This window comes from Mobula hypostoma, chromosome 15, assembly GCF_963921235.1.
Source record: "Mobula hypostoma chromosome 15, sMobHyp1.1, whole genome shotgun sequence".
NCBI classification, from domain to species: domain Eukaryota; kingdom Metazoa; phylum Chordata; class Chondrichthyes; order Myliobatiformes; family Myliobatidae; genus Mobula; species Mobula hypostoma.
The window spans coordinates 2427535-2441149 of NC_086111.1; the positions used below are offsets into that span (position 1 = coordinate 2427535).

Here is a 13615-nt window from a genome sequence, read left to right on the forward strand (position 1 = left end):
CAAGTCACCTCTAGGCACCCCGGAAGTAAGTGATAATGTAATATTTGATTGGTTTGATTGAGATCCCCACTCATTCTTCTAAATTCCAGTGAGTACAGGCCCATAATGCTGGAGGAACTCAGCAGACCAGGCAGCATCTATGGAAAACAATACAATTGACATTACGGTCCAACCCTTCATCAGTCTTGTACTGTCGAGTGCACTCTTTTCCATAGATGCTGCCTGACCTGCTGAGTTCCTCCAGCATTTTGTGTGGGTCCCAATATTGACCCCTGCAGAATACCACTTGTCACCGACAGTCAACCAGAAGAGGTCCCCTTTATTCCGACTCTGCCTCCTGCCAACCAGTCAATCTTCTCTCCATGCTAGTATCTTTCCTGTCACACCACACCACACCACAGGCTCTTGTTAACCCTCATCTGCAGCACCTGCTCAAAGGTCGTCTGAAATACCAAGGAAATAATATCCAGACTATGCCTGCTACTTCCTTAAAGAATTCCAATAGACAGGTCAGGCAAGATTTTCCCTTAAGGAAACCATGCTGACTTTGGCCTATTTTATCCAAGTACCCTGAAACCTTATCCTTAATAATAGACTCCAGCATCTTTCCAACCACTGAAGTCAGGATAACTGGTGTATAGTTTTCTTTCTTCTGCCTTCCTCCTTTAAAGAATGGAGTGACATTTGCAATTTTCCACTCCTCTGGCACCATTCCACACTAGCTATCCTTGAAAGATCTAACAGCGAATGATTGTCTCCTACAATCGCAAGACCGTTGGACATTGATAATGTACGTGCTGCAAGTCCGTTTCCCTTGTTTATTGGCGAGACAGACAGTGGGGGGGGGGGGGGCGGCTGTGTGGCCTCAGTTGTTGCAAGGACTAGGCTTGCCTGCTGCAGGAGTTCAGGAGGGAAGATGCCTGGTCTAGCACAGCCTCCATGCTGGGTTGGGGACTGGCCCCTCCCATAGATGCTGTCTTCCAGCGTTCGATCGGTGGAATAACAAGCTGGATCGTGTGCATGCAGGCGTATGTTCATCTGCGGACTGCTAACAACTCCTTGTTCTTGCCGATAACACCCATGCACCATCAATTTACAGGACACGTCACTCAGGGACTTGGCCTATATATATCTTTTTGTGTGACTATATGTTTACTTACTATTTTACATGTCCTATATGTGGCTTGTGCTGTGAATGACTGTTGGTACTGTGTCTTGCACCTTGGCCCCAGAAGAACACAATCTCATTTGGCTGTATCAATGGGTACCCATGAACGGGTGAATGATAATTAAACTTAAACTTGATCATTACTAATGCCTCCACAATCTCTTCTGCTACCTCTTTCAGAACCCTTGAGCGTAGTCTAGAAAGGTGGCTAACTTTCTTTTTAATGTGGGTCAGCTACTGCAGACCAGTCAACAAGACAAATGGAGACCTGGCTCTGGTGTATGGGAATTAATGTATGCACATTGAAAGTAGGCTGACAGCGGGTCAACTAATATGCAGGCAAACCTGGTCTCTAACCAGGTGAAAAATATTGAAAGGAATCTAACTATGCCAGCAGAACTAAAATAATAGAGCTGTTTCAAAAAATCCGCTTTATTTTTGTTACACATCAAAACATATAATAAAATGTACCATTTGCCTCAAATTGGTGAGATTGTTCTGAGCAGCCTGAAGTGTCACCATACTTCTGGCACAACATACAAGCCCACAAAAATTTTAAAATGTAATCCAAATAAATGTGTTGGCAATCAAGAGTTATTGTGCACAATTGTTTCTCATGTGTTACAGTGATGTATCAATCATTAGACTTAATTATATCACTGTATATTAGAATACTAATAAATATACATCTTAAGCAATGAACTTTTCTGAAACTGAAGACTTACCTAGATGCCTGACATGCCACAATGGATTGATGGCTGAATACTGTTTATAGAACACCAACAGCAGAGGTGGTGTTGTCACACTACCAGCCAGGGCACCACCATACAAATTCTCCCTGTCAACAGAAGTGATTCAGCCATTAATTCCTGATTGTAAATATATGCTGATAGTGTTTTTTTCCGCATTCATCAGTATTGCCGATGGGGGCGGAGGGAAAGGATCTAGTTTACAACTAAGCATTAAAAGCTGTATTTTCAAATTTAAAATATTTACCTCTAGTGTAAAATAAATCACAAACTATAATCTTTACATCTATTGTTATCTACATATTTACATATTACTGGAAATTTAATTTATGAGGTTATAGTTGTTAGGTATTTTGCTGCGACTCACCCAACTCACACAAGTCTTTCCACTAAGGAAAAAGTTGAACACCTTCCATTAACCTGAGTACATCAATACTCAGCATTCACTACCCAAGGCAGAGCAGCTCACTAATCAAAGTTCAAAGTATTAGCATATGTGTCACCATATACAACCCTGCGATTCATTTTCTTGCAGACATACTCATTAAATTCAATAACAATAATAAAATCAATGAAAGGTTGCACCAACAGGATGGACTACTAGTGTACAAAAGACAATAAATTGTGCAAATACAAAAAGGGAAAAAAGAATATGAATGAATGAATGAATAAATAAATGAATAAATAAATGAATGAATGAATGAATGAATGAATAAAATGAATGAATGAATGAATAAATAAATAAATAAATGAATGAATGAATGAATGAATAAAATAAATAAATAAATAAAAACTAACTAACTAACTAACGGATACATGAATTGAAGAGTCCTTGAAAGTCAGTCCATAGGTTTTGGAAACAGTTCAGTGATCGAGCAAGTGAAGTTATCCCCACTGGTTTAAGAGCCTGATGAATGATGTGGAACAGCTTCCTGATCCTGGTGGTGTGAATCTTGAGGCTCCTGTACCTTCTTCCTGATGGCAGCAGCGAGAAGAAAGCATGACCTGGGTGGTGGGAGTGCCTGAAATTTATCGCCCACTTTCTGTCCTCTCTTGTTGCACTGCCATTTAGAAAACTTACAGTAATTCACCAAGTCTTCAACAGCACCTCCAAAACCCACCATTTGCAACTCCCTAGATTAAGCGCAGGCTTATGGAAACACCACCATATATGTACATGTCTCACATCAGACTGACTTAGACATACATTTCATTTCTTCATCCTCAACAGTTCAAAATCCTGGAACTCCCTAAGCTATAATGTATAAGCCTTCGTGATACGGACCTCAGCAGTTCAAGAACTGAGTTCACAATCACCTTCAAGGTCACTTAGAGATGCATAATGGTCGACATCTCATATACGAGATGGATGAGATCTCATACATTTTATATATTTTTTTAAACACAAAGAATAGAACATTATTAAGAGTGAAATACAAATGCTTCAGAACTGTGAAAAATATGAAAATTATATTCTTGATATCCCTACTCTTTGCAAAATTCCTTGCTCATCTATTATTAGTGCTGCAATATATCTTTCCCTGAAAATAAGGTCAGATTACTTTAACAGCAAATAGAATTAATAGGGCAAAATGAAAATAAGAATGCACGCAATTATTATAAACTTACACTACATTGATTTCCATCCATTTTTCAAGTTGCTGTGTGATATTTTGTTGCTTCCATTCTGTGAGATTCGCGACAAAGACACCAGGATTGAAGGAGCATGTGCCTGCCTTCATACCAAGTTTTCTAATTGTTTCCTTTTTATAATCAAGGAAGCCCAAGTATGTGTTCTAGAAAAAACAAGTAAAAAATTCAGATTAGTTATTTTACTTGAACTGTAGTAATTTCAGAAAGCAAAGTAGAAGAATCACTTATTGACAGTTTGCATAACCTCTCTAACTGTGCAGCTTTTTGATGTGAAGAGCGGAGATATTCCACAGCACCAACAGTCAGTGAGTTAGAGTTCACGTTAAGGTCCTGCAAATTACCCATATAGCTAAGAACAGTATGAAGTGACAGCTTGTTGACAAACTGGAACATTATACTGGGGGGGGGGGCAGGGGCAGGTGGTCACGGAGTAGCAATTTGCCATTTAATTGTAAATGATAGCTGAACTGAAAATAAAATTTCCCCCTGTCAAACTGAAAAACAAAAGTAAAACTGCAGATGTTAAAAATTTGAATACAATGGATTCTGTGACTAGTACATTTTGGCCCAATTAAATTTCTGCCCCAGTTAGCTGAAATTTCATGAAAATAGTTAAAAAGATATAAAAAAGACAACCTACTATTTAACTGAGTAGCAAACTACATATCTAAATGAAAAACACAACGAATTAGAACACTACCAATACTACTACTGCATTATACAACTGTGTATTAGTTTGTGATAGTTATTGACGGAGGAATTCATCCAGTGTACGATTCCATGTTCTCTTCATTGACAATAATTAAACAATCAGAGCAGACACCAAAGCTAATTTTTTTTTTCAACTAGTGTTAGGTCTTTTTGTGGTATCTTGGCAAGGATCTGAAAATTTTTAATGTCAAAATAAAAAACAAAATTATCAAAAAATCACAAACTCGAGAAAGTCTGCAGATGCTGGAAATCCAAAGTAACACACACAGAATGCTGGAGGAACTCAGAAGATCAGGAAGCATCTATGGAAAAGAGTAAATAGTTGACACTTGCGGCGAAGACCCTGCTTTTTGAATTGGCCTCCTTTGGCTCAAATGGATAATGTAACACAAACACATGCAACTGCTGCTATTTGAAAACTGCTCACTCGAAGCATGGTGTCGTGTCTAAAGGCCACACAAGTGCACGCGACTGACGCTAGTTAGAAACTGTTAGGCAAATGTTCCGCTCCCAATTCAGTGGCATAGCGTCCCAAATAAATGGAGGGAATCTCTGCTATTTTCTTGATTAGTTTTGTTCTTTAAAGGTTGTCCTAAATAAGCGGCTGCTCCAATTAACTAATAGCCCAATTAACTGGAATCCACTGTATAACAAATTGCATTTTGTGACTGTAGAAATTCATGTAACAATTACGAAGAATGAAACAGCCAACATTTCAGGTCAACATGAGGAATTCTGTAGATGCTGGAAATTCAAGCAACACACATCAAAGTTGCTGGTGAACGCAGCAGGTCAGGCAGCATCTCAAGGAAGAGGTACAGTCGACGTTTCAGGCCGGACCCTTCGTCAGGACTAACTGAAAGAAGAGCTAGTAAGAGATTTGAAAGTGGGAGGGGGAGGGGGAGATCCAAAATGATAGGAGAAGACAGGAGGGGGAGGGATGGAGCCGAGAGCTGGACAGGTGATTGGCAAAAGGGATATGAGAGGATCATGGGACAGGAGGGCCAGGGAGAAGGAAAAAGGGGGAGGGGAAACCTAGAGGATGGGCAAGGGGTATAATGAGAGGGTGAGAGGGACAGAGGGCCCTCTGCCACCTCCAACGGGATCCCACCACTAAGCACATCTTTCGCTCCCCCCCCCGCTTTCCGCAGGGATCGCTCCCTACGCGACTCCCTTGTCCATTCGTCCCCCCCATCCCTCCCCACTAATCTCCCTCCTGGCACTTATCCTTGTAAGCGGAACAAGTGCTACACATGCCCTTACACTTCCTCCCTTACCACCATTCATGGCCCCAGACAGTCCTTCCAGGTGAGGCGACACTTCACCTGTGAGTCAGCTGGGGTGATATACTGCGTCTGGTGCTCCCGATGTGGCCTTCTATATATTGGCGAGACCTGACGCAGACTGGGAGACCGTTTTGCTGAACACCTACGCTCCGCCCGCCAGAGAAAGCAGGATCACCCAGTGGCCACACATTTTAATTCCATATCCATTCTCATTCTGACATGTCTATCCACGGCCTCCTCTACTGTAAAGATGAAGCCACACTCAGGTTGGAGGAACAACACCTTATATTCCGTCTGGGTAGCCTCCAGCCTGACGGCATGAACATTGACTTCTCTAACTTCCGCTAATGCCCCACCTCCCCCTCGTACGCCATCCGTTATTTATTTTTATACACACATTCTTTCTCTCACTCTCCTTTTTCTCCCTCTGTCCCTCTGACTATACCCCTTGCCCATCCTCTGGGTTCCCCCACCTCCCCCTTTTTCCTTCTCCCTGGGCCTCCTGTCCCATGATCCTCTCATATCCCCTTTGCCAATCACCTGTCCAGCTCTTGGCTCCATCCCTCCCCCTCCTGTCTTCTCCTATCATTTTGGACCTCCCCCTCCCACTTTCAAATCTCTTACTAGCTCTTCCTTCAGTTAGTCCTGACGAAGGGTCCCGGCCTGAAACGTCGGCTGTACCTCTTCCTAGAGATGCTGCCTGGCCTGCTGCGTTCACCAGCAACCTTGATGTGTGTTGCTGACATTTCAGGTCAATAACTTTCAGGCTTAGTATTCTGATGAAAAGTTATTGACTTGAAATGTTGGCTTTGTTTCTCTCCATTGACACTGCCTTACCTGCTACATTTCCAGCATTTTCCACTTTCCTTTCTTCACCTAGAATTCCTGATTTTACTCAGGAGCTGGCAGTATGATTTTCCCCTTTTTAGAGGCGAAATCAGTATGTAACCCACAATAACCATAAAACAATTACAGCACAGAAACAGGCCATCTCGGCCCTTCCAGTCCGTGCCCAACGCTTACTTTGGAATATTCCCGGAAAACAGTGAAACTAACAGACTAAAGACTATACCTAGGATATTCTTGGTTTAAGTGGGTTCACCACTTAATAACATAAGCAGGCAAACTATTCAAGCAACCTCATTTTTATGCTTGTTGTGAACCTACTCTAATATGCAAATTATGAGAATACTTATATAGGACCCCACTTGGAATACTGTGCTCAATTCTGATCGCTTCACTACAGGAAGAACGTGGAAACCATAGTAAGGGTGCAGAGGAGATTTACAAGGATGTTGCCTGGATTGGGGAGTATGCCTTATGAGAATAGGTTGAGTGAACTCAGCCTTTTTTCCTTGCAGCGACAGAGGATGAGAGGTGACCTGACAGAGGTGTATAAGATAATGAGAGGCATTGATCATGTCGATTGTCAGAGGCTTTTTCCTAGAGCTGAAATGGCTAGCACGAGAGGGCATAGTTTTAAGGTGCTTGGAAGTAGGTACAGAGGAGATGTCAGGGGTAAGCAGAGGGAGTGGTGAGTGTGTGGAATGGGCTGCCGGCGGCGGTGGTGGAGACGGAAACGAAAGGATCTTTTAAAAACTCCTGGATGGGTACATGGAGCTTAGAAAAACAGAGGGCTATGGGTAACCCTAGGTAGTTCTAAGGTAAGGACATGTTTGGCACAGCTTTGTGGGCTGAAGGGGCTGTATTGTGCTGTAGGTTTTCTATGTTCTATGTTCTGGAATAAGTATAGGAGGATACAATATCAACAACCTCCGCTTTGAAGATAGCAAACAGTGAAGTAATTTTACAGAAGCTAATAGCTACCATCAACACAGAGAGCGAAAGATTTGGCCTAACCGTAAACAAAAAGAAAACTGAAGTAATGGTAATATCAAGGAATCCTGATATCCCAAACTGTAGGATCGTATTAGGAGATGAAATCCTGAAACAAGTTCACAACTTCAAGTACCTTGGATCATGGCTAACATCTGATGGCAAATGCGAAACAGACATAAAAGCAAGAATAGCAATGGCAAGAACAGCATTTACAGAAATGAGAAACATCCTAACGAACAAGAAAATAGCAATTGACATCTGCCTTAGAACTCTCAGCTGCTACATTCTTCCTATGTTGATGTATGGCTGCGAGTCATGGACCATCACAAATCCAATGGGAAAAAGAATCAATGCAGCAGAGATGTGGTCCCTCAGAAGAATGCTATGCATATCATATACGGACAGGATAACCAACAAAGAAGTTCTACAGAGAACGAAAACACAAATCAGAAAACAGCAATCAAAATTCTTTGGACACATCATGCGAAGCGAGACATCAGAGCATTTAGTTCCAACGGGAAAGCTGGCAGAAAAAAGAAGCAGAGGCAGACAGAGAAGAAAATGATAGATGGAATAACATCCTGGTTGGAAACAGAGGAGGCAACAACTACAATTCGGAGGGTCAGGGACCGTGATGGATGGAGAGCCATGATCGCCCACGCCGAACAGCAAGGCACCTGAATGATGATGATGTTCTATGTTATATGTTCTATGAATAGCTGGAAACTAGGAAATGTATAATATGTTAGAAATAAAACCAACTGTTAAAGTAGTAGTGAACTAATTTACTGGATAACTGATATTATTTGTATCAGTTCACTTTAGCTTCATTTCTTTTCCTGAGGTTATATTCTAAACTGCGAAACAAAATTTCTAATATACTTCATTCTGTACATCGAAGTATCCTTTTGATGTTTCTCCCAAAAGTGAAATCTACAATGGGTGAAAAGTACCTGACTTCCAGCACCTCTAACCAGCACCTTGGAAGATACTGAATCACAATCTTCGGAAAATGCAGCAGCATGACCTGGCTTCAGTTCAGTGTCATAAAGTTCACGGATATCTCCTAGTGTAACCAATATAACACAAAAAAAGTAAGTGAAACTTAAATTTATATAGGTTGCAAAGTCTCAAAGTGCATAATGTAATAAATTATGGCAAGTTTTGTTAATTATGAAAGACACGTCATTTATAAAAGCATGCAGACGGTTTAATTTACAGGTAATTACTGGCAAATAATTCTCAATAAAAGTCCACAAGACAGGAGCAGAATTAGGCTCTTCAGCCCATCGAATGGACTTCTGCTAATTAACAGCATATATTGTTGAATACTGTTCATATAGTTGTTATAACCTTAGCTGTGTAAATAATTAAATATAACAGCTGGAAATTAAAAGCCTAAATTAGAAAATAAGTACATATTATTGACCAGTTCACTAAATTATTAAAAATGCACTTCCTCTACGAAATACTTTGCATGTACATATTTAGGTATTTATAACCAAAGCAACGAAAAAGATTACCTTGTACAATCACATCATCATCCAGGTAAATTGCCTTCTCTGTGCCAGAAATTAACATAGGGAGGTAAAACCTTGCAAAAGTCAGCTAAAATAATGAAAATTACCAATCAAAACTTCATTCATATTAACATAATAATAAAAACAACATAGTATAACGCAGTCATTTAACACATAATATTTTTCATAATCCTGTCAAATTTTGGACACAATCTTGTCTTATAATTCTTATATTTTCTGTTTATATTTAATGTATGAGTAATTTGTTAATTTGTTTATCAAACTACTGAGGTGGAAGACATGAAAAAATCTTTGAAGGCAACACTACAACTGAAAAATATGAAAAAGAATATCTATAAATTCTAGGATAAAAGTATTGTTTATAAATGCTAGACAGATATGATAAACTATTATAAACGAATGATTTAAACTGGAAAGTTTTCTCTGGATTTGGCCGCTACAATGTGGGAAGGATTTAAAGAGCTTGGGAGATGTACAGGCTAGGTTTATGAGAAAGGCAGCTGCAGAGCTGATGAACTTCAGTTTTGTGGAAGGACTAGAAAAGTTGAAATTATTCATGGTGCCTAGAATATTTAATAATATGTTCAAATTGTCCATAATTACTCTATAGTAAATAAGGAAAATTATATGCAAGTGGCTCAACCGCAAATCAATACAAATTTAAAGTTCTTGACATAAGAATCAAGGTTAAAAGAAAGGTTTGTTAAAATATAGCACACTCTTATGATTTAGACTACTGCCGGGTGACAAGAACATCAGTAACTGGATATATATGTGTTAGACTTGAAAAGTAAAATCTTATGAAGTGTTGAGCAAGGTAATTGAAATGATGTCAGTTAAATAAAGAATGAGGTGTTGGTTACAGTCACGCAACATCTATGTGAAGAGAAGCAGAGTTAACGTTTCAGGTTAAAGAACATTCATCAGTACCAAGAACCAGCATGTGTTCTATGGATTTTCAATAACTTTCAGAATCAGAATCAGAATCAGGTTTATTATCACTGTCATGTGACATGAAATTTGTTAACTTAGCAGCAGCAGTTCAATGCAATACATGACCTAGCAGAGAGAGAAAAATAATAATAAATAAAACATAATAGTAAATAAACAAGTAAATCAATTACGTAGGATCGAATAGATTGTTAAAACTGTGCAAAAACAGAAATACTGTATATTAAAAAAAGTGAGGTAGTGTCCAAAGCTTCAAGTCCATTTAGGAATTGGATGGCAGACGGGAAGGAGCTGTTCCTGACTCACTGAGTGTGTGTCTTCAGGCTTCTGTATCTCCTACCTGATGGTAACAGTGAGAAAAGGGCACGTCCTGAATGCTGGAGGTCTTTAATAATTGGTGCCGCATTTCTGAGACACCGCTCCCTAAAGATGTCCTGGGTACTTTGTTGGCTAGTGCCCAAGATGGAACTGACTAGATTTACAACCCTCTGTAGCTTCTTTCGGTCCTGTGCAGTAGCCCCTCCATACCATACAGTGATGCAGTCTGTCAGAATGCTCTTCACAGTACAACTATAGAAGTTTTTGAGTGTATTTGTTGACATGCCAAATCTCTTCAAACTCCTAATAAAGTATAGCCACTGTCTTGCCTTCTTTATGACTACATCAATATGTTGGGACCAAGTTAGATCCTCAGAGATCTTGACGCCCAGGAGCTTGAAGTTGCTCACTCTCTCCACTTCTGATCCCTCTATGAGGATTGGTATGTGTTCCTTCATCTTACCCTTCCTGAAATCCACAATCAGCTCTTTCGTCTTACTGACGTTGAGTGCCAGGTTGTTGCTGTGGCACCATTCCACTAGTTGGCATATCTCACTCCTGTACGCCCTCTCGTCACCACCTGAGATTCTACCAACAATGGTTGTATAGGACAAATGGCCTTTTATGCTACATTTTAACACACATAAAGCACTACTCACGGGCTTTACTTCAGCTGAATCAATATCTCCTTGGACCTTGCCTTTCAAAATACGATGATTAAATTCCAGAATTTGACATTTGATGCTCGTCAGTTCCCGTTTCTGAAGCCAAGATCTTGAAGAAAGTGTAAAGAATAATTACAACTGTTCAATTCTGGACTCATATTAAAGAAAACTGACTTCTATTTATAGTTACTTATTAAACACATTTACCTTAAGTGAATACACACAAAATGCTGGTGAATGCAGCAAGCCAGACAGCATCCATAGGAAGAGGTACAGTCGATGTTTCGGGCTGAGACCCTTCGTCATGACTAACTGAAGGAAGAGTGAGTAAGAGATTTGAAAGTGGGAGGGGGAGGGGGAGATCCAAAATGATAGGAGAAGACAGGAGGGGGAGGGATGGAGCCAAGAGCTGGACAGGTGATTGGCAAAAAGGATACAAGGCTGGAGAAGGGAGAGGATCATGTACAAAGCTGGAGAAACAACACCTTATATTCTGTCTGGGTAGCCTCCAACCTGATGGCATGAACATTGACTTCTCTAACTTCTGTTAATGCCCCTCCTCCCCTTCTTACCCCATCCCTTATTTACTTATTTATTATTTTCTCCTTTTTTTCTCTCTTTGTCCCTCTCACAATAACTCCTTGCCTGTTCTCCATCTTCCTCTGGTGCTCCCCTCCCCCATTCTTTCTCCCGAGGCCTCCCGTCCCATGATCCTCTCCCTTCTCCAGCCTTGTATCCCTTTTGCCAATCAACTTTCCAGCTCTTGGCTCCATCCCTCCCCCTCCTGTCTTCTCCTATCATTTCAGATCTCCCCCTTCCCACTTTCAAATCTCTTACTATCTCTTCTTTCAGTTAGTCTTGATGAAGGGTCTCGGCCCGAAACGTCGACTGTGCTTCTTCCTACGGATGCTGCCTGGGCTGCTGCGTTCACCAGCATTTTGTGTGTGTTGCTTGAATTTCCAGCATCTACAGATTTCCTCATGTTTACCTTAAGTGAATGATCGTATCATTTGTAGTAACTATATAAAAGACCACATTAGATCTGGTGTTACTATATATACTGTTGATAGCTGCTATTACTCCGCCAAGTCGCTCTTCTACAGCAGGGATGAGAATTGGAATCTCTTCACCAGTCCGCTCTTCTGTAACTCTGAGAATGTCATCAGGCTTCAGTCCACCATACTTCAGTTCTACAGTGATAAACGTGAAAAATAACAGCAAGTCATTCACTGTATGCAAAGGTTATGCTTCAAAAGTTTTTAATATTAGTTCATACAGAGTAAAAAATGGATCCATCTTGGGTACTAGCCTACAAAGTACCCAGGACATCTTCAAGGAGCGGTGTCTCAGAAAGGCAGCTTCCATTATTAAGGACCCCTCCAGCACCCAGGGCATGCCCTTTTCTCACTGTTACCATCAGGTAGGAGATACAGAAGCCTGAAGGCACACACTCATTAACTCAGGAACAGCTTCTTCCCCTCTTCCATCCGATTCCTAAATGGACGTTGAATCCTTGGACACTACCTCACTTTTTAAAATATACAGTATTTCTGTTTTTTGCACGTTTTAAAAATCTATTCAATATACATATATTTTAATTCATTTACTTATTTATTATTATTATTATTTTTCTCTCTTCTAAATGATGTATTGCATTGAACTGCTGCTGCTAAGTTAACTAATTTCACGTCACATGCTGGTGATAATAAACCTGATGCTGATTTCTGATTTATGAATTTTAAATTTGGTCATTCAAATGTTCAACCATTAATAACTAATATTCCTATAATAATTAAATAAATGCAAATATATTTCCTCTTTGCTATGGCGTGTAATTAGTGCAAATATTGTTTCAAGAAAAATAAAAATCTCATTTTAATGTTGCACTTAAGCAGCATATTTATTATTCATAAATGGCACATCTACTGGGGGATATATTTCAAAACAACAAATACAACCTCTAAAAGCTACAAACGTAGAACTCCAATAATCCATTAGTGTTTGATTAATGCTGACACATACAACATGCCATGCTGTGCTTTAATGTAGAGCATCAGTAAATGTTATTACTTACCTGATTTTCCCTTGCTCAATAGATCATGCACATTAATTAGATTATGGCGTACAACTATCAAAAACACTACTGCAACAAGTAGGATCATCAAGATATGAACTGTAAAAGAACAAAAATATGTATCAATTTCACTCAGTTCATTTTTCTCCTCACACCAATGTCCTCTGATGCTTGTGCAGAGGTAGGGTTCAGTAGGCACCAAGGTCTTTTCCTCTGGCTGACGCAATACATTAAATACTACCAAGCTTTTAAACCATAGTCAAACTTGATTAGAATCTCTCAGGCATTTTTATATGTGAACATGCCAGCATGATTGACAGGTAAATGAATAACACTAGCGAATTTATCAAATTATATTCCGCCAACGCCAGGTCACAATGAACCAAATTAATGACCAATGTTTTTACCAGGTAGTAAACATAAGAGCACTAAACTTTCTTTTTACGTGTTTCTGATGAAAAGTAATTGACTTGAAGCATTAATTCTGATCCTCTCTCCATAGATTTCAAAATTTTCTATGGGATGAATAATGCTAGCGAGATTCATGCAGCCAATCTAGAGCTTATTTTCATGGGTGCCATGTGGAATCCACTGATAGAACCCAGTTTTGCTGGGATATTTTAGCAGTACATTGGCGAACCTGCTTCCTTACACCTACTA

The 13615-nt window shown here is 39.9% G+C and overlaps 1 protein-coding gene across 3 annotated transcripts in view; it reads right to left on the bottom strand.

Annotated features, from left to right (window-relative positions):
* glt8d1 (glycosyltransferase 8 domain containing 1) overlaps positions 1 to 13615 on the bottom strand; it is a 43917-nt gene that overhangs the window by 10734 nt on the left and 19568 nt on the right. For all 3 annotated transcript variants that reach the window (XM_063067609.1, XM_063067610.1, XM_063067611.1), the window contains 7 exons: positions 12956 to 13054; positions 11870 to 12071; positions 10876 to 10990; positions 8930 to 9014; positions 8360 to 8472; positions 3547 to 3713; positions 1894 to 2006 (listed from right to left, as the gene is read on the bottom strand). In XM_063067609.1, coding sequence (XP_062923679.1) covers positions 1894 to 2006; positions 3547 to 3713; positions 8360 to 8472; positions 8930 to 9014; positions 10876 to 10990; positions 11870 to 12071; positions 12956 to 13054 — 894 coding nt within the window. The remainder of the gene's footprint in view (positions 1 to 1893; positions 2007 to 3546; positions 3714 to 8359; positions 8473 to 8929; positions 9015 to 10875; positions 10991 to 11869; positions 12072 to 12955; positions 13055 to 13615) is intronic.